The sequence below is a fragment of the Lipophrys pholis genome (genome assembly GCF_963383615.2).
Source record: "Lipophrys pholis genome assembly, chromosome: 18".
NCBI classification, from domain to species: domain Eukaryota; kingdom Metazoa; phylum Chordata; class Actinopteri; order Blenniiformes; family Blenniidae; genus Lipophrys; species Lipophrys pholis.
Window position 1 is genome coordinate 25372217 of NC_137646.1, and position 27814 is coordinate 25400030.

General features: G+C 43.7%; 2 protein-coding genes across 2 annotated transcripts in view; one reads left to right on the forward strand and one right to left on the reverse strand.

Annotated features, from left to right (window-relative positions):
* Window positions 1–12609, reverse strand: part of exoc6b (exocyst complex component 6B) — a 78820-nt gene extending 66211 nt beyond the window's left edge. The window contains exons 1-4 of the mRNA XM_080486069.1: window positions 12408–12609; window positions 709–874; window positions 199–246; window positions 25–115 (exon numbers count right to left, since the gene is read on the reverse strand). Coding sequence (XP_080342195.1) covers window positions 25–115; window positions 199–246; window positions 709–874; window positions 12408–12496 — 394 coding nt within the window. The 5' untranslated portion in view covers window positions 12497–12609. The remainder of the gene's footprint in view (window positions 1–24; window positions 116–198; window positions 247–708; window positions 875–12407) is intronic.
* Window positions 12610–13491: 882 nt separating this feature from the next.
* tkfc (triokinase/FMN cyclase) lies at window positions 13492–26686 on the forward strand. The gene is made up of 17 exons (XM_080486527.1): window positions 13492–14027; window positions 14392–14581; window positions 15663–15767; window positions 15944–16131; window positions 16907–16985; window positions 17132–17221; window positions 17801–17835; window positions 18120–18204; window positions 18281–18370; window positions 19190–19306; window positions 19795–19914; window positions 20154–20291; window positions 22145–22251; window positions 22335–22441; window positions 23575–23608; window positions 24467–24559; window positions 26266–26686. Exons 1-17 carry the CDS (start codon window positions 14022–14024, stop codon window positions 26416–26418), a joined length of 1737 nt encoding a protein of 578 aa, XP_080342653.1. The 5' UTR covers window positions 13492–14021; the 3' UTR covers window positions 26419–26686.
* The last annotated feature ends 1128 nt before the right edge of the window (window positions 26687–27814 follow it).

A 27814-nucleotide genomic window follows, 5' to 3' on the forward strand; every position in this document is an offset into this window, starting at 1 on the left:
TTCTATATCTATAGCTCTATATACCTGGCAGGCAGTGAGTCAGTTTGTCGATGGTGGAGGCGATGTTCCTCTGCTGGACTCGACACTGCTGCAGCTCCTCCATCGACACCATCAGCTGAAAGCACAACAAAGCGTCTCAAAGGATGAAGAAACCGAAGCTGCTGCAGTCCTCCGTCCTCCTCCACCCTTCACACTTACAGCTTTGCCGTCATCCTGGAGACGCCGGTTGGTCTCAGTCACCTGACTCTGGAAGACACCAAGTGAAATTCTGTTACAGCGAAGAAACTGCATCTGTCGTCTTTTCAGATTTCTGCATCAGACCACAGGTGAGTTTTGAATTAAGTTTTGACAGTTATTTGTGCATAAAGGTGAAAGGAGATTAACCACAAGGTTGTCAACAGTTCACCTAAAATACTGATGTTCTGTTGTAATGCAGTTATAGTTCCTCCTGCAGAGGCGGAGCAACTCGGACCCCGTTTAAACGTGAAACAAGGCCTTTCAATACCACTTTAGACCACAAGATGGAGTAGTGAGTCGCTGTAGGATCCGACTTTAGGCGATGGAATAGTACATTTCGACGAAGGCTGGAGCTTTTGGCGGCTCGTTGCCGTGGCAACTGACGGAAACGTTCCACACATGCTCTCATATAAACTCCTCTATCCGCTGAGCGTCTGCACTGGCCGGCGTGTTGACCCCTCCGTCGCTCACCTTCAGCTTCTGCGCCTCGCCCCGCACTTTGAGCAGCTCGGTGATGGAGTCCACGAACCCCTGGAAGTGATGGTTGCACATCTTCTCGATCTCCCGGTCGTGGTTCCTGATGCGAACGTCCAGCTTCTCCATGAACAGGCCATGTTCCTGTCCATCGTACACCGAGCTGGGGACACAAAGAAGGACGGGAATATTTTCATTCACTCTTAAAAATCTGAAGAAAAAAGATGAAATTATATGCAATCCTTTGAAATAGAACTAGCTACGTATCCAGCGCCGCATTATGTAATAACGGTGCAATATGTAATAATGTAATACATTTTCAACTCTTTATGTAATAATGATGCATTTTTTAATAAACATTGTTGCATTTTTTAATAACTTGTAACATATTACAACACTTATTACAAATTTAATAATTTGATCATTATGTAATAAATCATGAAAACATTGAAACAAACGCTACACTGATTAATTATTACCGACATTAAAATTACGGCTCCACTGAAATTTTGAAAGACATAAACACATGTAATCTGCATTATGTTATGGAAATTATTATAGATACAAAGCATAAAAACATTTATTACATATTGCGGCTCGGCACTCCTGCATTGTGTAGTAACTGTTGCAATATGTAACAAGTTATTACAAAATGCGACAGTTTATTATAAAATGCGGCATTATTACATATTGAGCTGAAGATTTATTACATTATTACATATTGCACTGTTATTACATATTACACTGTTATTACATATTACACTGTTATTACACATTACACTGTTATTACATAATGCCCGGGGACCAAAAACCGGCCACAAGAAGCTCCAAACCACCAAGCAGGTTGTAAAAATGTAAAATAAAAACAGATTTTTTTTTTTTTTTACAAATTTCTCAAGAGTAGCAGCAGACTGTCAGGGTGAGTTTGTAATAACACCCATAATGCAACAGTTATAGAAGTTATTTAGATATTTGAGTGTATTTTGCACCACAAAGTTTAATTTTTTTTTTTTTTTTGAAGTTTAAATTGAAAGGTAATTATGGCAGTATTTTACCGGTGGGGCTCAAGATGAAATTGTGCTGAACTAAAATGACGTTAATGCTCCAGTTCTAGTAGAATTAATAAAGGTGAGTGGGGTTAAAAGTCCAAATTAAAACCTTCACAATAAAAACTACAGACTAAACAGGAGAAAATCAAAGAACAAGCTGCAGTCACTCGAAGTTGCCATTAGAGGGCGACATTGCAGAGCTCTCGACAGAGATGTGGGTGTCCAGGTTCCATCAGATTCTCTTCAGACCTTCTGAAAGATGAAATATCTACTCCTGTAAACGTGCGTGTATTTATTGTTTGTAAACAGCCTGAGAGTCAACATCTCAAGATTGTTATTAATTAAAATACGCTTCCAGCGTGCAGGAAGTTGTAACGTCAATGAGTGCATGTGTAACGGTGATCAGAGTTCTTCCTGTGTTCTGTGTTCTCTCCCTGCTCAAAACAGCCAAACAACATTGAAGACCCCCCCCCCCATATCTTCCTCCCACCACCAGGAAATGCCCGACTCGTACAATGGAGAGCAGGTCTGACGCCAACAGGAGCTTTTTTTAGACGCACAAACACACAAAGGCCACGCGGATGCGATATTCAAAGAAACGGGAAACACGGATCTGAAGTGAAACAGGTAAAGTGTTTGGATCATTTAGATCCAGTCAGTCGGTCTGAGAGATCTTTTCTTCTTCACACTAAGGTTCCATTTACACAAAGTTTTCCAGCAAAGAAAAAGTAAAAACACAACTTTTCAGAAACGCTGCTGCTACGCATGCACGTCACGGCCGTAGTAAACTGTTCTTCTGCACATGCTCAGTAGGGGGACAATTCCAACAATGGCCGCCTCCAGAGGGTCATGACTCCGTGGCTTTGGGACTTGGTAGTTTTATAGTCGAGAGGAACCTGGAATAGCAATCCAACTTTGTTGTCTGTCTATAAGACCGACCAAACCCTGCAGAGAACCTGTACAACTCTAGAAAGAACCTGTTTAAACCCTGTAGAGAACCTGTACAACTCTAGAAAGAACCTGTTAAAACCCTGCAGAGAACCTGTACAAACTCTAGAAAGAACCTGTTTAAACCCTGTAGAGAACCTGTAAAACTCTAGAAAGAACCTGTTAAAACCCTGTAGAGAACCTGTACAACTCTAGAAAGAACCTGTTAAAACCCTGTAGAGAACCTGTACAACTCTAGAAAGAACCTGTTAAAACCCTGCAGAGAACCTGTACAACTCTAGAAAGAACCTGTTAAAACCCTGCAGAGAACCTGTACAAACTCTAGAAAGAACCTGCTAAAACCCTGCAAAGAACCTGTCCAAACTCTGGAAAGAACCTGTAAAAACCCTGCAGAGAACCTGTACAAACTCTAGAAAGAACCTGTTAAAACCCTGCAAAGAACCTGTCCAAACTCTGGAAAGAACCTGTAAAAACCCTGCAGAGAACCTGTAATAACCCCAGAAAGAATGCATACAAACACTGGAGGGAACCTTGGACGAACTCTACAGGGAACCTTGGACGAACCCTAGAGGGAACCTTGGACGAACCCTAGAGGGAACCTTGGGTGTACCCTGGAGGGAACCTTGGACAAACCCTGGAGGGAACCTTGGACAAACCCTGGAGGGAACCTTGGATGAACCCTGCAGAGAACCTTGGACAAACTCTGGAGGGAACCTTGGCCAAACCCTGGAGGGAACCTTGGTCGAACCCTGGAGGGAACCTTGGACGAACCCTGGAGGGAACCTTGGACGAACTCTGGCGGGAACCTTGGACGAACCCTAGAGGGAACCTTGGACGAACCCTAGAGGGAACCTTGGGCGTACCCTGGAGGGAACCTTGGACAAACCCTGGAGGGAACCTTGGACAAACCCTAGAGGGAACCTTGGACGAACCCTGCAGAGAACCTTGGACAAACTCTGGAGGGAACCTTGGACAAACCCTGGAGGGAACCTTGGACGAACCCTGGAGGGAACCTTGGACGAACCCTGGAGGGAACCTTGGACGAACCCTGGCGGGAACCTTGGACAAACCCTAGAGGGAACCTTGGACAAACTCTTCAGAGAACCCGGACAAACCCACCCACAGGATGGGTTGAATGCAGCGAAGGAATTTCCATGAGGGCATATATAACCCTAACGCATATATAAAAATGTTAATCCGCCTCATGTCATCGTACATAATCTATGTTTCAGGACATGACGAGCTGCAGCCGCCCTCCCAACACCTGGAGAAACAAATCCTTTCCCTTCCATTCGTCTCTGTAGTTTTATCATTCCAAGAACGTTTGTTCCCACGGCTTTTTGTCTTTGAGTGATTTTCTTTCTTCTTTGATACGTTCAGATTTGCAAACACTTTCAAGTGATCCTGTGATCTGTGGCGCCCCCCTGAGGTTCTTAAATAAAAAACCTCTTGGGAACCAAAAGCAGGTGGAAATAACCTTCTGAGTTTGCTTCACATGAGCTTGGATGAACCTTTGGAAATGATCATTTTCCACGCGTCGGCTTTTTCTCGTCGCTTCGCTTCGACCAGACGTCCTGCAGAAGAGGAACCGCGGGAAAACTGTGTGTCGAGAGCGACTTAGGAAAAGCTGCAGAAGTTGAAGGAGGGCGTACAGAGTTACGAAATCATTGTAAACAGATGTCAGGGTGAGTGTGTGTGTGTGTGTGTGTGTGTGTGTGTGTGTGTGTGTGTGTGTGTGTGTGTGTGTGTGTGTGTGTGTGTGTGTGTGTGTGACTGCTTGACAGCTGCCTAAATAGGATCTTAACCCACTTAAGAGACGCAGCAGCCCAAGTGTGAACGTGTGTGTTCATAATGCTCAGACTGATGACTCAGCGGGGGTGTGTGTGTGTGTGTCTGTGGGTCACTCCCTCTTTTCTCTGCATAGAACAGCAGGGATGACACACACACACACACACACACACACACACACACACACACACACACACACACACACACACACACACACACACACACACACACACACACACACACACACACACACACACACACACACACACACACACACACACACACACACACACACACACACACACACACACACACACACACACACACACACACACACACACACACACACACACACACACACACACACACACACACACACACACACACACACACACACACACACACACACACACGACGCTGTTAACGCCACAATCTTCACAATGCAGGGGAGCAGCAGCTAAAACTTTTCTCTTTCTTACCGCCTCTTTTCAATCTATCCTTTCCGACACGTCCAAAACCACAAAACCAGCTCCACTGTGTTTTACTGTCAATATAAATTAAGTACCTGCACATTAAAAGACGTTTGTGGCAGGAAACCACATAAGAAGCTCGTACATGAAGGTTTCCTGTCATTAATGTGTAGAAATGTGTTAAGTCGCCGCACACACACACACTCTCGACTGGAGTGATTAGATTAGATTAGATTAGAAGACGTTTGAAAGAATAAGCTGAAGCACTGAGATAACAGATGTGAGGAAACATTCTGGAAGAGACACGGTTGAAATGTGGTACATAATACAAGAGTTTATACGACTTGTTGGCATCCTAAAGTAAACCAGGTATTGAAGTACTTTGCTGCTGAAGTACTATCAGCGGCATGAGTCGTCCTCCGCAGGGTTCAAAGATTGTAAAATAAATAAATAAATAAATGGCGGCTTGTCGTCCACAAAGTACGGTAAGTATTAATGGTGAGACAGAGTCTGAGGTAGTACTGCTGTCTACTACTTGTTTTTGTCGTGATGCTTCACATGTTGATGACGTATGCGGCGGTGCCACTCTGGTGGCTGATGTTGCCAGATTGGCTGTTTTCCTCCCGACATGTTCAGGCCCGTTTACAGAGAGTCTTACTGGGTTTTCACTGGAAGGCTCACAAATCTGGCAACTCTCTAAAACAATGGTGAACTGTGAGAGCCGCTCACTAACACCAGAGTGAGAGCCGCTCACTAATACCAGAATGCGAGCTGCTCACTAACACCAGAGTGAGAGCCGCTCACCAACACCAGAGTGAGCGCCGCTCACTAACACCAGAGTGAGAGCCGCTCACTAACACCAGAGTGAGAGCCGCTCACCAACACCAGAATGCGAGCCGCTCACCAACACCAGAGTGAGAGCCGCTCACTAACACCAGAGTGAGAGCCGCTCACTAACACCAGAGAGCGAGCCGCTCACTAACACCAGAGAGCGAGCCGCTCACTAACACCAGAGAGAGAGCCGCTCACCAACACCAGAGTGAGAGCCGCTCACCAACACCAGAGAGCGAGCCGCTCACTAACACCAGAGAGAGAGCCGCTCACCAACACCAGAGTGAGAGCCGCTCACTAACACCAGAGTGAGCGCCGCTCACTAACACCAGAGTGAGTGCCGCTCACTAACACCAGAATGCGAGCCGCTCACTAACACCAGAATGCGAGCCGTTCACTAACACCAGAGTGAGCGCCGCTCACTAACACCAGAGTGAGCGCCGTTCACTAACACCAGAGTGAGCGCCGTTCACTAACACCAGAGTGAGCGCCGCTCACTAACACCAGAGAGAGAGCCGCTCACCAACACCAGAGTGAGAGCCGCTCACTAACACCAGAGAGCGAGCCGCTCGCTAACACCAGAGTGAGAGCCGCTCGCTAACACCAGAGTGAGCGCCGCTCACTAACACCAGAATGCGAGCCGCTCACCAACACCAGAGTGAGAGCCGCTCACTAACACCAGAGTGAGAGCCGCTCACTAACACCAGAGAGCGAGCCGCTCACTAACACCAGAGAGCGAGCCGCTCACTAACACCAGAGAGCGAGCCGCTCACCAACACCAGAGAGAGAGCCGCTCACCAACACCAGAGTGAGAGCCGCTCACTAACACCAGAGAGCGAGCCGCTCACCAACACCAGAGAGAGAGCCGCTCACCAACACCAGAGTGAGAGCCGCTCACCAACACCAGAGTGAGAGCCGCTCACCAACACCAGAGTGAGAGCCGCTCACCAACACCAGAGTGAGTGCCGCTCACTAACACCAGAATGCGAGCCGCTCACTAACACCAGAGAGCGAGCCGCTCACTAACACCAGAATGCGAGCCGTTCACTAACACCAGAGTGAGCGCCGCTCACTAACACCAGAGTGAGCGCCGCTCACTAACACCAGAGTGAGCGCCGCTCACTAACACCAGAGTGAGCGCCGTTCACTAACACCAGAGTGAGCGCCGTTCACTAACACCAGAGTGAGCGCCGTTCACTAACACCAGAGTGAGCGCCGCTCACTAACACCAGAGAGAGAGCCGCTCACCAACACCAGAGTGAGAGCCGCTCACTAACACCAGAGAGCGAGCCGCTCACTAACACCAGAGAGAGAGCCGCTCACCAACACCAGAGTGAGAGCCGTCTCACAGTGACGTCTTTGGCAGCATTTAAATGTTTCATTTACCACTGTTCACGAGCACCACCAGCGCCAACTCATGGTTCAACATTTCAACTACATCGTTTGCGGGGTTTTTGCCGTTCCCATGGAAACGGACACTGTGACAAGGTGTTTTCAAAACGCTGCAGTGTGAAGGCAAGACTTCTCTGAAACGAACACGCAAAAACGATGTGCTTTCACTTGGGCATGTGACATATATATATATATATATATATATATATATATATATATATTTACAATATTTTAAATAATACACAACTAAAATAAGATCAATTTATAGTCCAGGAAATTTATTTAGTTTATTTAAAAACTTATTTTTTCCTAATTTGACCCCATTAGATTTGGGATTGTTAAAAAACCCCAGAATTAAACAGAAGTGAATGATGGTTCTGCTGCCATTTCTAAAATGTTCTTACTGGTTCTACGATCAGCGCCAATCCATCATACATACGACTTCCTGGTTTGTGAGACGTGTCGTCTAAAGACCTGAATAGTTTCCTGCTTGTCAACACACCCACACGAGGTATTTCCATGTTTTAAGCACAATTTATTAATCATTTCCTCATTTCTGTCGACAGAACCGGGTTCGGACTTCAAACCACCAGGAAGCTTTCTGACCCGGACACGTTTTCTATCGGCTGATGTTTCTTGTCGTGAAGCAACAATAATATACAGATTTTTAAAACTCTTATTGAGAGTAAAAACCCGGCAGGGTTGAGTCGACTGATCATGTCGGAGAGGAATTGTGCAGCGAGCCTGGACCTGCACGCTCCTGCTACACACAGTTCTCTACAGGCGGCCACGTCGGAACACAAAATACAAAAACTCTTATTACTTTAAGTTCCGGCGACGTTTCTGTTGATTATTCTAAAAAATTACCACCCCAAATAAATGTCTCTCTTCATTCTCTATGGTGAAGAGTTTTTCTTTAAAAAGTACTGTACTTACTTTACCAGCTACTGACAAATAAATTACTACTACGTGTAATCACAAGACTTTTCTGAAACAAAAACGAAAAAAAGTACGCGTTTTCACTTGAAAACGGGTCGTATTGTGGTTAATTTCACTTATTACTCTTCTCTTTGCGTACTTTGCGTGTAGTATCAAATCAACACAGACTAAACAAACTCAGCACATGTAGTAGTTTGATTTTACGATTTTTATTTTTGTGTTTTTACTACATACTCTACATTACTACTACATTCTTTGTTAAAAAAAAACATGTGATTGTGTGTCTCTGTCCTGCGTTACTACTGCTGAGTACTTCAATTTTTACCTCACAACAAGCTGCCATTACTCACTTGACAATCAGAATAAAAGCACCAAGTCCCTACAGAATATGGACTGGGAAACTTTATTTTGACAGTCTCTGTAATAACAATCCGATTTGGTTTTCTGTCCACTAGAATGTCCTCGTATTGTTCATGTTTATATTCTCTGATGTACGCGTGTGCGGTTTCGTTACAAAAACAACCAACAGTGACTCCTTGTGGCCCGACAAGGGAACTACATCATTTTCAGCTTTTTTGAAAATGTTCCAGTTTAAATGTGAAACTTACAACAACACTGCGTTTTCACTTGCAAAGATGCTTTATAATGAGCAACAAGGTTTTTTTTTTAATCATTAAAAGGCAGAACTAAATTATAATTAACATCTCTGTGAAGATGTGCGTTAGTAAACTATAAAATCTAAGATATTTAACTTCACGTTCTACGCTCCTCACTTATGGAACAAACTACCCAAACTGCTGAAAACTTTCACTGCAACATTCTCATGATTTCAATACTTTACTCCTAATTTTTCACTTTTCTAAATGTAATTTTATTAGTATTTTTAATGATTTACTATTCATCCTGCTTTAGTTGCCTTTTGACTTTTAAATTCACTTTTATTTTCTTAAAATGTTACTTTCTTTTTTAAATTTTTCATGTAATTTTATGTATTTCTTTTCTTTTTGAATTGTCTTGTGTGTGTGTGAACGGTGCGACACAAACAAACGTCCTTACTAAAGACAAAATAAAGTTCACATCAGAGTTTTGTGGCTGCAACTTTTATCTGTCGTGTATTAAACCGTTCCCCGAGCTAAATATAGGAGGTGAGGCTGCTGACAGATCCAAACATAGACCGGGGGGGGGGCGCGGGGGGGGGGGAAGAGAGAGAGAGAGAGAGAGAGAGAGAGAGAGAGAGAGAGAGAGAGAGAGAGAGAGAGAGAGAGTCACACCGAGATGCAGAGTCATGTTGGAAGCTGGAACTGGAGAGGGCCAACACACACACACACACACACACACACACACACACACACACACACACTTTCATTAACCTCCTGAAGTCTTCACATTCAACAAAGTGAAGAAGACGAAGCTCGGAGGACGTCATCATCATCTTTTCAGATGGGGGGGGGGGGGGGTCACAGTGTCTCTGGGTAAATGATAGCTAAAGTACGGGAGCCCTGCAGCGCCGCATTATGTAATAACGGAGGAATATTTAATGTTATAATTGTTGGACTCATGACGTAATAACACCTCATTTTGCATTAATCTGACATAATAAAATTCTTAAACGCATTTTCAAAATAAACTTCGCTGCCTCCTGTAAGAACTTTCTACCAACTGAATCTTAATTTATTACTTATTATTCGACATAGATCCATGTATACGGATAAAGGGCAAAATCTATTACGTAATGCGGAGCTCCAAGCCCTAGAACAGGGGTCTGGAGCCACATGTTGCTCTTCAGCGCCCCCCTGTGGCTGCTCCCTGACATTTACAGAAAATCTGGGACAAAAAGTTTTCCAGACATTTTAAGTTTATTTGAATTCCACACCCAAAAGTGGTCCGATCGCCCATCTACACTCTGGAAAATAAAGTAAAACAGCCTGAATAGCTGGAGTTACCAAAAAAAGGGGCTAAATCTACTCTAATACTAATAATAATAATAACAATAAATTATTAACTTAAAAATGGCTGTGTAGCTTCTTTTTTTTTATCTTCATCCTTTACAATATACATGTTTTGTGGCTCCGGACACATTTTATTTTTGTGTAAAATTGTGAAAACACAAACATCGTAGACCTCGGCCATAAAAGGACAAAAGTTAATTTCAGTTATTTTTCTCGTTAAAACGTTTGTTTTCTCAACTTTATAGAAAAAAATCATTAATATAAATAATTGAATCTTGTTATCTCGAGAAAACTAACGTCGTGTAACAATACCCGTCCACTCTAATGTCGTTTTCTCGAGGTTATGAGTTCATTTATTCCATTAAGTTGAGAAAACAAATTAGTTTTCTCGAGATGACGAGAAAAATAACTCAAGATCTTGAAAAAAAACACACAGAAATGAACTCATTATCGCGACAAAAAAAGTATTTAATCATGTCCTTCTCGGGCTTCATTACAATTGAGAGTTTAACATGCGGTTTCAGTACTTTCTGGACTATAAGCCACACCCTTTCTTTCTAACCACCCGTGACCCCGAGCTGCAGAAATGTTGTCCAGAGGACAGACACGTGAAATCTGCGTCCTCTGATGGGAGCGTCACCAATCAGGCCCCGTGGCAGCAGAGCAACAGGACGCACAAACAAACAAACGGGGGGACTATAGGAACACATGATGCTGATATCTCACACTGGAAAGTAAAAGAAACAGGTTTCCTGGTGTCTGAACACTCGGATCAATAAATCTGAAGCAGAGGAAACGACTTCAACCAGCAGAAAATGGGGAAATTGTTAAACTCGTACAGCTTTTAATAAGGCTATTTTATTTATTTATTTTATTTTGAAATCATAATTACACTGGACCTCTATGCTGCTTGAAAAAAATAAAAAAAATAAACTAGAAAGATGAAGGTAAAAATACTGATATTTGTGATCTCGGAAGCAAAATCCATAAGCATACGGATTTTATTTCCCCCGCACATTCTGACACATTTTTGAAGGCCTACACATACTCAAAAAGTTACGAAACTTTGCACACACATGTCATAACCGGTAAACAACTTAATAATTAAGGGGGAAATACACACGTGAGTGGCAAAATGGCTCAACAGCGCCACCTGCAAAATTTGAAAAAAAAAAACGCCCCTGTATCACAGACAGCTACGAAATTGGGTTGATATATGTAACGCAACAGGACGCACAAAAAATGTCTATTATATACACACACCGAAAATTCAACGGGAAGTCGGCCATTTTGGAAAAAAAATGGCGGATTTGGATCAATTCTGGCCCAAATTTACAAAGTGAACTCGTCGTAGGGGGTAACTCCAAACTAAATCAAATTTGGCAAGTTGATAGAAAAGGAATTGGTGAGCAAAAGTTGTTAAAAATCTTTCGCGAAAATCAAAGGGCGTGACCCTGGTGACCGACACACTCTACCTGTTGGAAACAGGAAGTGGGCTCCACCTCACCTGGTTCAGACGTTTATTAGAGTCGGAGTGGGAACAAGTGGCAGAACCCGTCCGAGGCTTTAACTTCCTTTATATTACAGTTGATGTTTGTGTCAGTCTTCAGTTGTGTACATGCAGCTTATATCTTCATTCATTGTGTACACGCGCACGCACACGCACACACACACACACACACACACACACACACACACACACAACTTGACACTCCTTGATTTACTGTTTTCTAGCTGCTGCTAAGCTACTAACTACTAAGAATAGGCCGATATAAAAGATATCCGGGGGCGAACAGAGTATTAAACCACCAGAATCCTGCTCTTCTGACAGCAGCGAGCAGAATGTCAATGAGTTAGCCGCTTAGCTTCGGCTAGCCCCGAGTTGCTGCAGCCCCCCCCCCCCCCCAAACAAAACAAACAAAACAAAAACAAACAATAACGTGACAGGGTCGAGTTACGGGAAGTTAGACGAGCACAAACATCCGCTAGTCGCCGCTCGCGACAAGATGTTGACGAGTTTAATTAAAAAAGAGAAAAATACACAGAACGTGAGGTCGGCTAAAGTTAGCCGACTAGCCGTCCGATAATGGAAGCAGGAGGTTTAAAGTTTTCGCCCGAGCTCCGGGAGGCTCCGGAGAGGCTGCGGGTCGACGCCAACCGCGGCCAGCCGCTCTCCGGCAAGCCCGAGGGGGGTGGGGACGCAGCCGCAGCCGCAGCCGCAGCCGCCGCCGCCGCCGCGGCCGGGGGATGGGAGGAAGGAGTGAGGGATGGATGGTTTCACCGGGGCGAGGGGCGGTGAGGGAGGGGGGGTATCGGGTCACTTCACTCACCGGAGGGTCGGTCCGATACAGTTGGTGTCCGTGCTCTCGATCTCCCGCAGGATACGCTCGTGTTCGGCGGCCGCCTCCACACTCGCCATCCTGCATGTTGCTCCGGCCGGTTCCGAGTCCGAACTGAACCGAACTGAGCCGAGTCGAGCCGAGCTGACCGCCGCGCGCTCGTCCGCGGCTCCGTGCGTCACGCAGGAGGAACCGCAGGGTTGGTTCGATGTGTTCACGGAGCGGACCCGGGCGAGCGGAGTTTCCCGTCTGCGTTGACAGGAAGGCCGGTGTGGGAAAACTTACGCAGTGGTGGTGGTTTTAAAAAGGCTTTACAGCACGGACAAAGTGTAAATACTCTAATAAATACTGCAAATTAAACCAGATACACGAATCAGATGAAACATCCTCTCGACTCTGATAGAAAACAAAGCCACCTTCTGTTTACATGATATTCTAATAATATGAACATTTCTATAGTTTTTTTTCTAATTCTCCATGTTCATTTATAAACTTTGTATTGTCTCAAACCACACAGCGAGAAAAATAAAGTTAAAATCCAGGCTTTGTATTCTCTTTCAAGACGGGACACCAAACCTGGAAGCTCTATAATTGAATGTTTGTGTTTTCAAACCCCACATGTTGATCCGGCTGAAGCACCGGGTGGAACACAAAATGCAGTATCCATGTTATATTATAGGCTTTTTGCTGGATCCTTCCCCCTCATTAGGCTCTACAAGGCCCACAGAGGCAACGTGCTGTTGTTCTGAGTTTTATTTACCCTCAGGGAACGTACTAGAAGCTCCACCAGCAATTGTTCGGATCCCTGCTTTGAAAAGAATTGAGCTCCAGCAACTAATTTAATTACGTTCTCACGACTTCCTGTAAATTCCAATGAAGCAATAGTTTATTTAACAGTAGAAAAACCACACAGAACAATCATTGTAATAAACTACTGTTTAGTCGTTTAACGGTATGACAAGCAGCAAAGTATAAATACATTCAGGACTTTCAGATATACAAATGTTTGTGTTTTTGTTTTATTCCTTAGTTATAATGAGGCTTCAGAAATGACACTTCCTCATGTACCGCTTCCTATTTGTGAAAATATTAGCAAGAATATGTTTACTCCTTATAAACTGATTTATTTATTATTGTTGTTCTTGTGTTTTTTTTTTCTTGAGGTTTTTGTTGGATTTTTTTGTTATTCCATGATATTTATATCATATGTTTATATTTTGGTATTATTTTATCATTCATTCCTGTTAAACATTTAAACGTTTTGTTAAAATAAACTGAGATGATTCATTTGAAAGCTAAAACACGATTAATAATAGTCTTTTTTATTCTTCATCATTTTCCAGAAAAAGAGAAAAATAAAAAACTTCCGACTTCAATTATTGTCGCTCATCCCCCCCAAAAAATCTGACATTTACTATCTTATAACTTCATTATTGAACCTTTATATGTATTTTCCTGAAAAAATTGTGTCGTTTGAATAAATCTTCTGCTTTTATTTTGAAGGCGACCTTACAGAACACGTGTGTTGGTGGGCGTGGCTCTGGATGACGTCACACCGTTCCTTCAACCTGCAGTCGGAGAGCTGAAACATCCAGGACGGTACAAATGGAGGTAAAAAAACGTGGATTAAAAGGAAGTTTCAGAGCACCTGTTGAGCCACATACTGACCTGAGAGGTGGTTTTAGTCCTGAAGTGACCGGAAATGAAGGAAAACTGAATGTTTGTGTCCACATGGTGGAGCTGTGTGCAGACTCACAGGGATCAGAGTCCATTATAACAGAAGAGACTAATAAATCCTGACTCCTCTTTATTGTTTATGGGCTTTTATTATCCCTGACTCACACAGAACACATTGTACCGTCGAATTGCACCACTTCATTAAACGTTAAACGTTCCTCAGATGGTTGGAGGTTGTTGTTATAAGTCGTCATAACAAACTGTCATAATGTAAATGTTGCTTGTTTCGTCCTTCCAGCCTCAGAGGAAGTTGATCAACTCAGCGGACAGCTGTGTGGACGAGGCTCTGTGGGGTCTGGTCAGGGCCTGCGGGGGCCTCGCGCTGCTCAGGGGCCACAGGGTGGTGCTCCGGTCCGACGCCGCCAACCTGAGGGGCAAAGTGGCCCTGCTGTCCGGAGGGGGGTCGGGCCACGAGCCGGCACACGGGGGTGGGTCCTGAATAGAAGAGTTCTGTTTCTTAATGGACGACACTCTCAGATACTACTTCTTTATCTGTAGCATTACTGCAATTTGAGAGAATTATCACTTAATTATAGATTTATTATTAACACTTTTATTTTGTACTTCCCAAAATACTGCAGATAAGTGTACTTCCTCCCGTATTTTGGTTACTTGGTTGGTTGGTTGGTTGGCTAACTGGTTAGTTGGTTGGCTGGTTGGTTGGTTGGTTGGTTGGTTGGTTGGTTGGTTGGTTGGTTGGTTGGTTGGCTCATTGGTTGGTTGGCTCATTGGTTGGTTGGTTGGTTGGTTGGTTGGTTGGCTCATTGGTTAGTTGGTTGGTTGGTTGGTTGGTTGGTTGGTTGGTTGGTTGGTTGGTTGGTTGGTTGGTTGGTTGGCTGACTCATTGGTTGGTTGGCTCATTGGTTGGTTGGTTGATTGGTTGGTTGGTTGGCTCATTGGTTAGTTGGTAGGTTGGTTGGTTGGTTGGCTGACTCATTGGTTGGTTGGTTGGTTGGTTGGTTGGTTGGCTGACTCATTGGTTGGTTGAACTGTAAGGTGACATGACAACAATATAGCGTTGGTGCCTCTAGTAAGTTAATTACTTGCTTTGTTTATTGACATTAGGTTATTATTGCCTCTATATTTTTGCAATAGCTATTTTAGTATTAGAGAGTAATATTCATGGGAGATACCAGGCTTACTTGGATGTTTGGTTTGTCAGTCTGTTGCTTACTTGATGCCATGTACAAATATGTCAGAAAATGTACTCCTTATATATTTATTTGTTTAAAAAGATAAATTATTAGAGAATGCCTATAGATGTTAAAAATAACATCACTTAACATAAGGAAGTGTGTACACACTCTCACATAAGTATCTGGGAGGTACACACTCTCACATAAGTATCTGGGAGGTACACACTCTCACATAAGTATCTGTGAGGAACTATGTCCTCTTACAGTTTGTTTCTTTATATTTGACTGTTTGGTTTTAAATGAGCCATAAGAAGCTTCAGTTTCCCTCCATCCTCTGTGTTTGACCTGGTGAAGCGTCTCTCCTCCTCCTCAGGGTACGTCGGTGCGGGGATGCTGTCTGCGGCGGTCGCCGGCGGAGTGTTTGCGTCGCCGCCTCCTGCGAGCGTCCTGGCTGCCATCTTGGCTCTACACAAAGCAGGTGAACTACGCCTGAGCTTTCACTGTGAAGCCGACCGGTTGTTGGCGGTTGGGTGCTCGGTTAGTGGTTTAATTGGTCGGTCAGTCAGTCGCTTGGTTGCTCACTTGCTTGTTTGGTTGCTTTGCTTCTTGCCTGGGGTTTAACCAAGGTGACTGATGAGGTTTGTCCGTCCACAGGAGCTTCCGGGGTCCTCCTCATTGTGAAGAACTACACCGGCGACCGCCTCAACTTCGGACTGGCCGCCGAGCAGGCCCGTAACCACGGCGTTGCTGTTGACATGGTGATAGTTGCCGACGACTGCGCCTTTGAGCAGCCCAGCAAAGCGGGCAGGAGGGGCCTGTGTGGCACCGTTTTCATCCACAAGGTACCTCCACCGTCGCGTCTGAGTCCAGTTTTCTCTGATAATTCAACCGATGTGGATTTTTTTTAGGAAATATAAAAATCCTGATAACCGACATATCGTAAAAATTAAAAACTTTAGTGCTGGGTGTGATGCGTCAGCGCGAAACATCGACTAGTAAAGACGTGCCTCGATGCGTCACATCAAAGATGGACGACATCCGCTCAATGTGGCAGCGGCAATAAAAGCCTGGAGCGAACATATCAGTGAGGCATGAACGGCGACGAGGGAAATGGGAACCTTGTTGAGTTGTTGCTGAACGATAACTATAATACCGATAATATTCATTCGATAATACCGATAATGACGGCTACAAGACGATTAATCGGTTGGGTCCTACTACCGTGATGCGCATGCGTAGTAGCAACGTTTCAGAAAAGTTGCATTTTTCTCCCGTTTCCAAAAAGATGGAGATGTAGTGTTTTCAAAATGTCACACCTTGGGAACGCTTTTCAAAAAGTTGCGCTTTCGGTGCCTTCAATGGTAAATGTTTTGGGGGTGTAAATGGAGCCCCAAAAACGCTAAAAATGTTCTAAGGGGTCCTTTGAGCATTCCAGCACTTTATCAGGAAAGTGACCATATTTGATCCAGTTGTTTTTTTTCGAAAATACTCACAAGTATCAACTTGGCTCCTCAGTTAAAATGTAATTCTCTCCGTTTTTGTAGTTGTAGACGTATAAAATAAAGTAAAGTAAAAGCCTTTTAAACCCTTTTAACTTTTACGTTCACTTCCTGTCAGCTGGCGGGTGCCCTAGCAGAAGAAGGCTGCTCATTGGACCAGATTGTTTCCAAGGTGACGGAGGCGTTGAAGGGAATCGGTGAGTCTCGTCTGTTGGCGTCTAAAAGCGAAACCTTTCTGAAACAAAAACTGAAAAATGTAAACGCTGAGAAGCGGCGCCTCTGCGTGTCTTCGCCCTTGTCCGGTGCTCATCAGAGATCCTGGATGTGGTCTCTGCTGTTTCAGGGACGCTGGGCGTCAGCTTGTCTCCCTGCAGCGTTCCGGGCTGCCGGCCGTCGTTTGACCTGCCGCCCGGGGACATGGAGCTGGGACTGGGTGAGGGAGGGAGTGAGGAGAAGGTGGACCTCGGATATAAAGACCCTGATTTAGAGGGGAAGACCTTCGCCAAAACCACACTTGTCACCATGGAAACCAGTGGATTACAGGGTTATTTGATCCTTCCATCATTTGTCAGGATCGTTTGAATTATCACTGTTTGACACTGACATACATACACACACTTTTTACAATTTCTATGTGATTTTAGGGGCTTTTAATGCTAAAAACTCGACACAAAAAGGCCACAACGCCTTAAAGACTAGAAAAGTATAAACCTACAGCAGCGCCACTAGAACATGGTCCTGTGGTCTGAACCAGCTCTGAAGCTCTGATCCCATTCCACTTTTAGAAACCCTCGTAACCTCCAGGGGGCAGCACTCTGAGAACTAACAGCTTTTTAACATTAACGTGGTTAAGAGCTTTGAGCTTCCTTTTTTTTGTTTGTTTTTAAATGTAACTTGGTACCGATCCATGACACTACGATGGGAATTACCGACTGACGATGGAAGAACCAATGAATAAATCACAACAGGAATGCAGGGATGAGAATCTCTTTCCACCTGTTTTTTTTTTCAGGAATCCACGGCGAACCTGGAATCAAGCGGTCCAAGGTGAGTCGGAATCCACCAGGAAAAAAAGCAATCTAGCAACCGTTGTCACGGCAACCACAGATAACCTGCGCTAAAATTCAGCGTCAGACATTTGTTGCGATTCCGACGCGACTGCGCAGTCACGTGTGTTTTCACCGTGCAGTCTGCGCGTCGTGGCCCACAGTTTATTTAGATTTGCGTCGTACCGTGTGGCTCGCCGTGAACTTACGGCGGTTAAAGTCGCGCGGTCTCCGGGAGCCTCAACGGCCTAAATGGATCGTCTGGATCGTCGTGTCGTCACCCAGGTGGCGTCTGCAGACGAGGTGGTGGAAACCATGATGGATCACATGACCAACCCAGCCAGCCGGTCCCATCTGCCTCTCACATCAGGTCTGTTTTTACAACAACAAAAAAATCTCTATTAACAGTTATAACTCTTGTGTTATTATCGGTGTGTGTGTTTCAGGAGACACTGTGGTCGTGTGTGTCAACAACCTCGGAGCTCTGTCGTGTCTGGAGATGGCTGTGGTCACCAGGGCGGCCATTAATTGTCTCGGTAAGTTTTCTTTGTTTACCTAAATCAGCGTCGTGGACCGCGTCGTCTCTCAAAGTGTCTTAACGCCGTTGAGTGTCTGAATATTTCCTGTCAAATGTGAAAAAAGGGATTAAGAAAAAAAAAAATGCCAGTTTCTATTTAGAACGCAAGTAATTTCTAAAAATTGTGTTTTTATATTTATATATCTTCTATATTAGATTATATTCTTAATGTGTTTATCTACACATAAACTTGATATTTGTAATACACAGAATTCAGGAAGCAGGATATTCTAAAATATTGGAGAGGAGGTAGGATTAGATAAGTTTGACTTCCTTTCCCCTTATAAGCACGTTAATCAGATATGTATGTATACAAGTATGTGTGGGTATACTCAAATACGGATTTGTTTGTCAAAATGTATTTCCATAAAATGTAAATTCAATCAATGATATCACCAAGGGGTTTATATATGGATATGTATGTGTATATATGGAGTCTATGGATATAGGGGCATCGATATGCATAACGTGATTGGACACGTTTTCAAATTAATGGAAAAAAACATGGAATTTTGTGTTTAAAAGTATATTAAATTTCTCTTCTCGAAAATGTCCACATGTTGCATTTCAGTCGTAATTCTCATGCTAGCACTATAGCCTTGTATTACCACTTTTCACCACAAGGTGGTGTAACGAGCCGCACCACTGTCCATTCTAGAAGCAGCAGGTGCCTTCACAACTTACTGCACAAAACACACAAAATGTACATAAAATGTAAGCTCAGAAAATGAAAGCAGTAATTCTAAGGATCTTCTTTACCCTGATTGGTGGTTTCCAGAGAGCCGGGGAGTGGCGGTCGCCCGGGCGATGTCCGGGTCATTCATGACTTCTCTGGAGATGGCGGGAGTGTCGCTGACCCTGATGAAGGCCGATCCGGAAATCCTACGACTGTTTGGTAAATGTCCCCCAAAAGAAAAAACAACAACTACATCATAAGTTGCAGGTTTCAACTTTTGCGATACTTGAAACCTGCGCTAGAGTCCCGAACAATGTACAGAAGTACAAACGCCGTCTGGAAATAGCTCCGACTCCCCCTAAAATCACATTCGGTTCTTTATACTGTTCAGGTCATTCAGGAGTTAAGCAAACAAGACGTGCCGTGTAAATAAGAGGCTTATTATCTCAGTGTGAACATTGTTGGGGAAGCTGTTTCCACCTTTTTGAAGTTACCGCGTCCCGACGTGAGGTAAATACAAAAATAATAGTGTGTTTCTTTAAGCTGAGTCAGCGCTGTCGGAGGACGGGTCCTCGTTTGACTTATTGGAAATATGGTCCCCATAAGGATGGAAAACCAGAACACAAACACACACGAATACTTAAATCTACTGGACACACTAATTTGTGTGATGACTACAGGTTCTAATCTAACCTCCTGTGTTCCAGACGCAAAGACCGGCGCCCCCGCCTGGCCGAACCTGAGCACTGCGAGTGTGAGCGGGCGAGACTACACGACGGATCCTCCGGCTACGAGCACGCCGCCACAGGACGGCGAATACCCTGAAGGTCAGTTCACAAGCCCGCGTTTCCCAGACCTTCTAGTCACGATTTGTCTTGAAATCGCCATCTAGTGGTTGTTAAAGGAACTGCAACGTGATGTAAATAAAGGCGTTAAGGGCGACTTTTGAATTTACTTCAAACATCATTTTTAATGCAAAAAAAAATCGACGACAAATCTGTGAGCAGCATGAAGACTCGCAGCTGGAAAAACCCATAAAAAGAAGTAATATGTGATGTGCTGGCAGGGCCGCTGAGTCCCGCCATGCGTAAAGCCGTGGACAAGGTTTGTTCTGCTCTTCTGGAGAAGCAGGAGGAGCTGAACTCCCTCGATCGAGCCGCCGGAGACGGAGACTGTGGGAACACCCACGCTCAGGCTGCCGCAGGTGAGAAAACATCCTGCGACACGTTTAGAAGTGAAAACACCAAACTTTCCCTCTCCGGGGTTCGTTTTTCACAATAAAGGTTCTCTGACGTGGAAACGGGGGAAATTACCACTTTTCTAAAACACACCACGGCCGTAGTAACTAGTATTTGTGCTCATGCTCAGCAGATGGAAGGTTTTGCAAAAAATTTGAATTTCGAAAAAAATCCCAAACAGTAATTTCCTCTTAACGCATTTTCCCCCGACCGCCACACGGGGGAAGTAGCTGCTGGAAAAAGATCAGATATGAATAACAATAAAATACATTTTATTGAAATGAAAACGCAAATACGACACGTTATCATTGGAAACATCGTCGTGGAAATTTAATTTTACTGAAACAAAAACGTCAAAACGACACATTTTCACCTGAAACGTGTTAATGCAAACTTCTTTTAAAAAAAAAATGCAAAAGCGATGTGACTTCACTAGAAATGTCAACACCAAACTTTACTAAAACGAAAAACTTTAAGTTTTCACTTGAAACGTCGTCGTGCAAACGCAAAACTTTTCTAAAACAAAAATACAAAAATTACACGTTTTCACGTGAAACGTAGTGTAAACGCGAAACGTTTGTGAAACGAAAACGCAATAAGGTGAAACTTTTGTGAAATGAAAACACTGTTTTCACTTGAAACGTTGTGTAAACGCAAAACTTTTCTAAAATAAAAATACAAAAATTACACATTTTCACGTGAAACGTAGTGTAAACGCGAAACTTTGTGAAACGAAAACGCAATAAGGTGAAACTTTTGTGAAATGAAAACACTCTGTTTTCACTTGAAACGTTGTAAAACAAAAATACAAAAATGACACGTTTCCACTTGAAACGTTTCCGTGTAAACGCAAAAGTTTTCTAAAACAAAAACACAAAATTGACACGTTTTCACTTTAAACGTTGTCGTGTAAACATGAAAACTTTTGTGAAACGAAAACGTAAACGCGACACATTTTCACTTGAACCGTCGTGTAAACGCGAAACTTTGTAAAACGAAAATGCAATAACGCAAAACTTTTGTGAAACGAAAACGCAATAAGGTGAAACTTTTGTGAAATGAAAACCCGTTGTAAAACAAAAATACAAAAATGACACGTTTCCATATGAAACGTTTCCGTGTAAACGGAAAAACTTTTCTAAAACAAAAACACAAAAACTATACATTTTCACTTTAAACGTTGTGTAAACGCAAAACTTTTCTAAAATAAAAATACAAAAATTACACGTTTTCACTTGAAACGTTTCCATGTAAACGCAAAACTTTTCTAAAACAAAAACACAAAAACTATACATTTTCACTATAAACGTTGTGTAAATGCAAAACTTTTAGGAAACAAAAATGCAAAAGCGACATGTTTTCACTTGAAAAGTCGTCGTTCAAACGTGAAACTTTTGTGAAACGAAAACACAAAAACTATACGTTTTTACTTGAAACGTCGTTGTGTAAACGCGAAACTTTTAGGAAACAAAAATGCAAAAGCGACATGTTTTCACTTGAAAAGTCGTCGTTCAAACGTGAAACTTTTGTGAAACGAAAACACAAAAGCTTTACGTTTTCACTTGAAACGTTGTCGTGTAAACGTGAAACATTTGTGAAACGAAAACACAAAAACTATACGTTTTTACTTGAAACGTCGTTGTGTAAACGCAAAACTTTTAGGAAACAAAAATGCAAAAGCGACCCGTTTTCACTTGAAAAGTTGTCGCGCAACGTGAAACTTTTGTTAAACGAAAATGTAAAAGCGCCGCGTTTTGACTTGAACCGTCGTGGTGTGAACGTGTCCTCACGCTGACACCCGACACTTGTTGGTCCTCAGCCGTCCAGGAGTGGCTCCGGGGCCACGCGGTGCCCGGCTGTCCCGGGAGGATGCTGTCGGCGCTGGCCCGGCTGGTCCAGGAGAAGATGGGCGGGTCTTCCGGAGCGGTGGGTTCGCCGTACGGCGTGCTGATTGACGGCTGTACACGCTCAGTACTCACTCATCTTTTGCCTCTCTGTTTGCGGTTCAGCTGTACAGTTTGTTCCTCACCGCCGCGGCCGGTCACATGACCGACGGCCGGAGCGACGGCGCAGCCTGGGCCAGTGCAATGCATGCTGGGACGCAGGCCATGAGCAGGTACAGAGGGCTCGTTCCTTCAAAATAAAACTTAATGAAGCTCGACTGGCTGGAAAAATGTCACATGGGTAAAATGTAAGTGGTAAAAACTTCAACATTGAACCTCCCATTTCCTCGGCAATGTTTTGTTTTCGTTTCAGGAAAGCTTTGCGTTTACACGGAAACGTTTTGGAAACTGTTTCTATGGAAACGATGTCGTTTTCGTGTTCATTCACTAGAGGGTGCTGTTGTCTACTCGTTTGGGCTGAATATTGACATATGACACTTTGTATGTCCCCGGCGAGCTCAGCTGGTAGAGCGTCAGACTCTCAGTCTCAAGGTAGAGGGTTCATGTCCCCCGGCGAGCTCAGCTGGTAGAGCATGAGACTTTCAGTCTCAAGGTAGAGGGTTCATGTCTCACGCCGGGCGCCACCTTCCTGTAGGCGCTCCACCTTCCTGTAGGCGCTCCACCTTCCTGTGGGCGCTCCACCTTCCTGTGGGCGCTCCACCTGCAGGAAGGTTCTTAATGGGTCAATGTGATCTGGGTGACGGTGCTCAGACTGACACCACCACCACCCGGGAACGGATAAGAGGGAGAAAATGGATGAATGGACGGACGGACGGACGGACGGACGTTTGGAAGGATGAATGGATGGATGGACGGACGGACGGACGGACGTTTGGATGGACGGATGGATGGATGGACGGACGGACGTTTGGATGGATGGATGGTTGAATGGAAGGATGGACGGATGGATGGATGGACGGACGGACGGATGGATGGATGGACGGACGGACGGACGGACGGACGTTTGGAAGGATGAATGGATGGATGGACGGATGGATGGACGGACGGACGGACGGACGGACGTTTGGAAGGATGAATGGATGGATGGATGGACGGATGGATGGATGGACGGACGGACGTTTGGATGGATGGATGGTTGAATGGATGGATGGACGGATGGATGGATGGATGGACGGATGGATGGATGGATGGATGGACGGATGGACACTTTGTATTTCTGAGTTATTATATCTGTGAAATGTCCATTTTTAGATTTTTATAATTCCTTAATGCCGATCGTTGCTTCTCCGGCTCGTTTCAGCTGAAAGCAGAATAATGATTTTTAAAAGAGTCGGATGTCTTTCAGATACGGGGGCGCTGATCCTGGAGACAGAACAATGGTGAGACAGAAACCATGAAAAACCATAGAAGTTATTTTATACTACTATTATATACTACTTCACCCACGTTGGACTTTAAACTTTGGTTCATCTGTACCACAGGTCTGCAACCGCTCTGACCGAAAGTTTGTTTTTGTTTGTTTTTCCACCGAATTAGATTTAAGTGGCGCCGCTAAACATGTTTAACTTTTAAAATGAGGCTGAAAGAGCTTCTAGAGTTTCACATTAAGTTTTGATATATGAACATAAATGGTTTGTGTTGCATTAATGAAGTTTGAATTATGATTTAGGATGGTAAATATTACATTTTATTGTAGTTTGTATATAGTTCTTTTTCTGATTATTTATTTCTTTATTTTTTGGGGGTAAATTTGACATTTTAGTTGTTTTAACTGGTTTTAAATCTTTTTTCAAGCAGTTTTGTTTTTTTCTTCTCAACTTTAAAACTCTTATTCTGTTGAAATCCAAGTCATTAAGGTTTTTTTGGAACATTTTCTTGTCCCCTTTTCTTTCGTGTTTTTAATTGTGCCTTTTTTTTTTAAGTCCTTTTTATCCACGAGTTAAAATTCCTTTTTAAAGTAACTTTTTGTGTGTAAACGAAGTGAAAACGGTGAGACGTGTACGATAGTATAATTTTGTGTTCAGAGAGCCACGGTCTCTTTAACAATCTCACACTTCTAACTTGACTTTATTTGAAAGTAAAACCTGAACAATACTCTAAGTAAAGCTGAATTCTTTAGTTCAGTGCCAGTACTTTCTCACATTTACTCGAGTATTTGTATTTTCCTAATTTTCCACCTGAAGATTTCCTCGTTTAGTTGAAGCCCCGGGTGTGTTTTTGTCTCCTCCGTCTCGTAGCTGGACGCTTTGTGTCCTGCAGTGGATGAGCTGATGAATCTGAGAACAGCGCCGCCTGCTGATCAGATGGCTGTACTACAAGCTGCTGTGCAGGTACACAAACTCACCAAGGAAATAAATCGGTTGGTCTCATTTATTCATGATGGAATATGTTGTGATATCTCACACATATATTAAAGTATTAAAATGTCATGATTTATAGCTTTAGAATGTGTTTATCGTTCCGTTAGAGGTTATACAGTTTGTTCATAAATCTTATTACTAAACATCAGATTTTCAAAGTAAAGCAGCAAAAAGATTATTATTGTAAGTTTGGAAGAAAAATGAGGGCGCTACCAGTTATACTAATTTTACTCGATTGAGGGTATCGGTATATCGACTTAGACATATATAATGAGTACATATAGACAAATAGAAATAAACATGTATAAGTAGATATAGAAAAATAAACAAATGTATCAACGTATACAGATAAATATAATTAGACATATAAATAGATGCATCAACATTGATAAATATAATTACATATATGGACATATATAAGTAGGCATAGGCGCATATAAGTAGACAGATAAATATAGACATTGATACATGTAATTAGACACACACACAAAAACACATATATAAGAAGACACACGGATATATAAAGTTGACATTGTTACGGCGGGGAGACAGAGGCTCAAGCGCAGAAAGTCACCAGAACAAAGATGAAGTGAACCAAGGATTTTATTTAACAAACGAAATAATTTTAGACTTTAGACTCCTCCAGAAGAGATAAAGTCTTGGGGAGAGTGGCTCACGGGTCAGGCTAGCGTGGACGGAGTCAGGCTGACGGAGCGAGGGGACGTGTCCTTGTCCGGACGGGGGCTCCCGGGAATCAGCACCAGAGCCGAGTACAGAGCTGATTGGGGCAGAGCAGGTTGAAGCTGTGGTCCAGTGGGTGGCGGCCGAGGCAGTGTGGGACGAGCTGGTGCTGGCTGGGCCCGAGCGTGGAGTGTTGAGCAGGTAGCAAGAGGTAGAGTTAACAGACAAACACCACAACTCCTAACTCTTGTTGATTTTACGGTCCCGCGTCGAGTGGAGTGAGGAGCCCGTTTAAAAAGCAGAGCCACTCCTCCAAAACGCCTCCACCTGCTACCCGCAGCTGTACTGAATCCTGGTAATTAACCCAGCCAGCTCTTCCATCCCAAACACCACCTCCAGGCACGCCCACCTGAAACACACTGCAGGGAAAAAAGCACACACCTGCAGCCAATAACCCCTCCCCCTAAGGGGCTGCAGGAGAGCTGATCATGACAGTCATAGCCATATCTAAGTAGACACAGGCATATATAATAAGATATATAAATGCAGACACATGAGTAGATATCGACATATGTAATTGGACATATTTGACAAAAGCATATACAGTACAATTGGACATATAGACATATGTAATGAGTCATATATAAGTAGACAGACATACAGTAGACTTGAACAAACTGGTGAACATACACAAATGTTGACAGACATAAGTAGACATAGACTTATATGAATAGACATGTTCTCATATATAACTAGACTCAAATGTCAGTAGAAACAGGCATAAATTAGTGATTCATATATAATCAAACATTTAATTAGACCCATAGACAAATCTAAGTGGACACATAGACGTACGCAAGTAGAAATAGACATATCAAAATAGACACCTGACTGACCTGCTGCCTGATATAGCAGAGGGCGGCCATATTGGATGAGGATGGATCTTTCCAGGGTTTCCCAGCTTCCTCTTCCCCTCCTTCCTCCTGACTCCTCAGAAAGCGACCTCGGGGGCGGAGGCGACCCGCAGCCTCACAGCGAGGGCCGGGCGAGCCAGCTACATCGCGGCCGAACGGGTCACCCAGCCCGACCCAGGCGCCGTGGCCGTGGCCGCCATCTTCGGGGCCGTCCTGGAGGCGCTGCAGGAGTGACGCAACAACTATAGATGACGAGCAGCACTCCACCTACACCATCATAATATACACACATAATCTACGTCATCTGTTTTAATGTAAATGTGAGAAATCCACAACTTTATAAGGAAAACTCTGAATGATTTAATCCGATTTACTCACGTAGAAATACTGTTCACCTCATTGTTAAAGCTGTAATTAATATATGTAATGACCGATACAACCAGCAGGAGAGTTTTGTGTAACATTCCATGTTTATACTGAATAAATAAAAGTTAAATATGACAAAAAGAAGTTGGGATGCTGTGTTAAATACACATTTTCCAAATACTAGATACCGAGTGGACGGCTACGATGAAGAGAGTCTGTTTGAAGGAGCTCGTATGTTGACAGCATTCCGTTGTATTACTGCATCGTTGTATTACAAATCCTCAGCACCAACTAGTGGCCGGAGGTGCAAACTGCAGCGTTTCGTACAACGATCGATTTCTGAACACCTTTTACAGTGTGAGTCACATTCACCCATTCACGCACACATTCACACACCAATAGAGATGCCTGGGGATCGGTGGATTCAGAACTGGAATATGGTTCAGGTACCTGATCCTGGACCCAATTCTGGACTCGATTGATGGATTCGGCACTGGGAAATGGTTCAGGTACCAGATCTTGGCCCAATGGGGGGATTCATCTCCAGAAAATGGTTCAGGTACCTGACCCTGGACCTGTTCGGTAGATTCAGTTACCATGAAATGGTTCAGGTACCTGATCCTGGACCCTGTTCGGTAGATTCAGTTACCAGAAAATGGTTCAGGTACCTGATCCTGGACTCAATTCTGGACTCGATGGAGGGATTCGGCACTGGGAAATGGTTCAGGTACCTGATCCTGGACCTGTTCGGTAGATTCAGTTACCATGAAATGGTTCAGGTACCTGATCCTGGACCCTGTTCGGTAGATTCAGTTACCATGAAATGGTTCAGGTACCTGACCCTGGACCCAGTAGGTGGACACTGATGAAGGTCACACCTGACGACGATGTGCCGTTCTAAGGGGGGATTATCCCAGCTTGGGGCCTCTCAGTTTGGGCCCCCGGCCAGTTCCCCTCCTTGTGATGCCTTTTGATGATTAGATCTCAAATAAAGATAAAATATTTTGTAATCACGTGGATTAAATACCTCGTTCTTCTTGTATAATGTAAATAAAAGTAATTGTTTTCCAATATGTTTGGGAATAGATAAAGTCCGTTTATTCATGTTGGTATAAAAAGTGTATTTCACAGTATTATCATATGATCTTACTTTGTTGGAGGATCAAACCAAATAATCTGTGTTTTTAGGACATGTGGGAGATATAATCTCACGGTGAAAGGGTAAAGTACATCTCTTCATCTCTTCTGGGTACTTTTTCTTTTT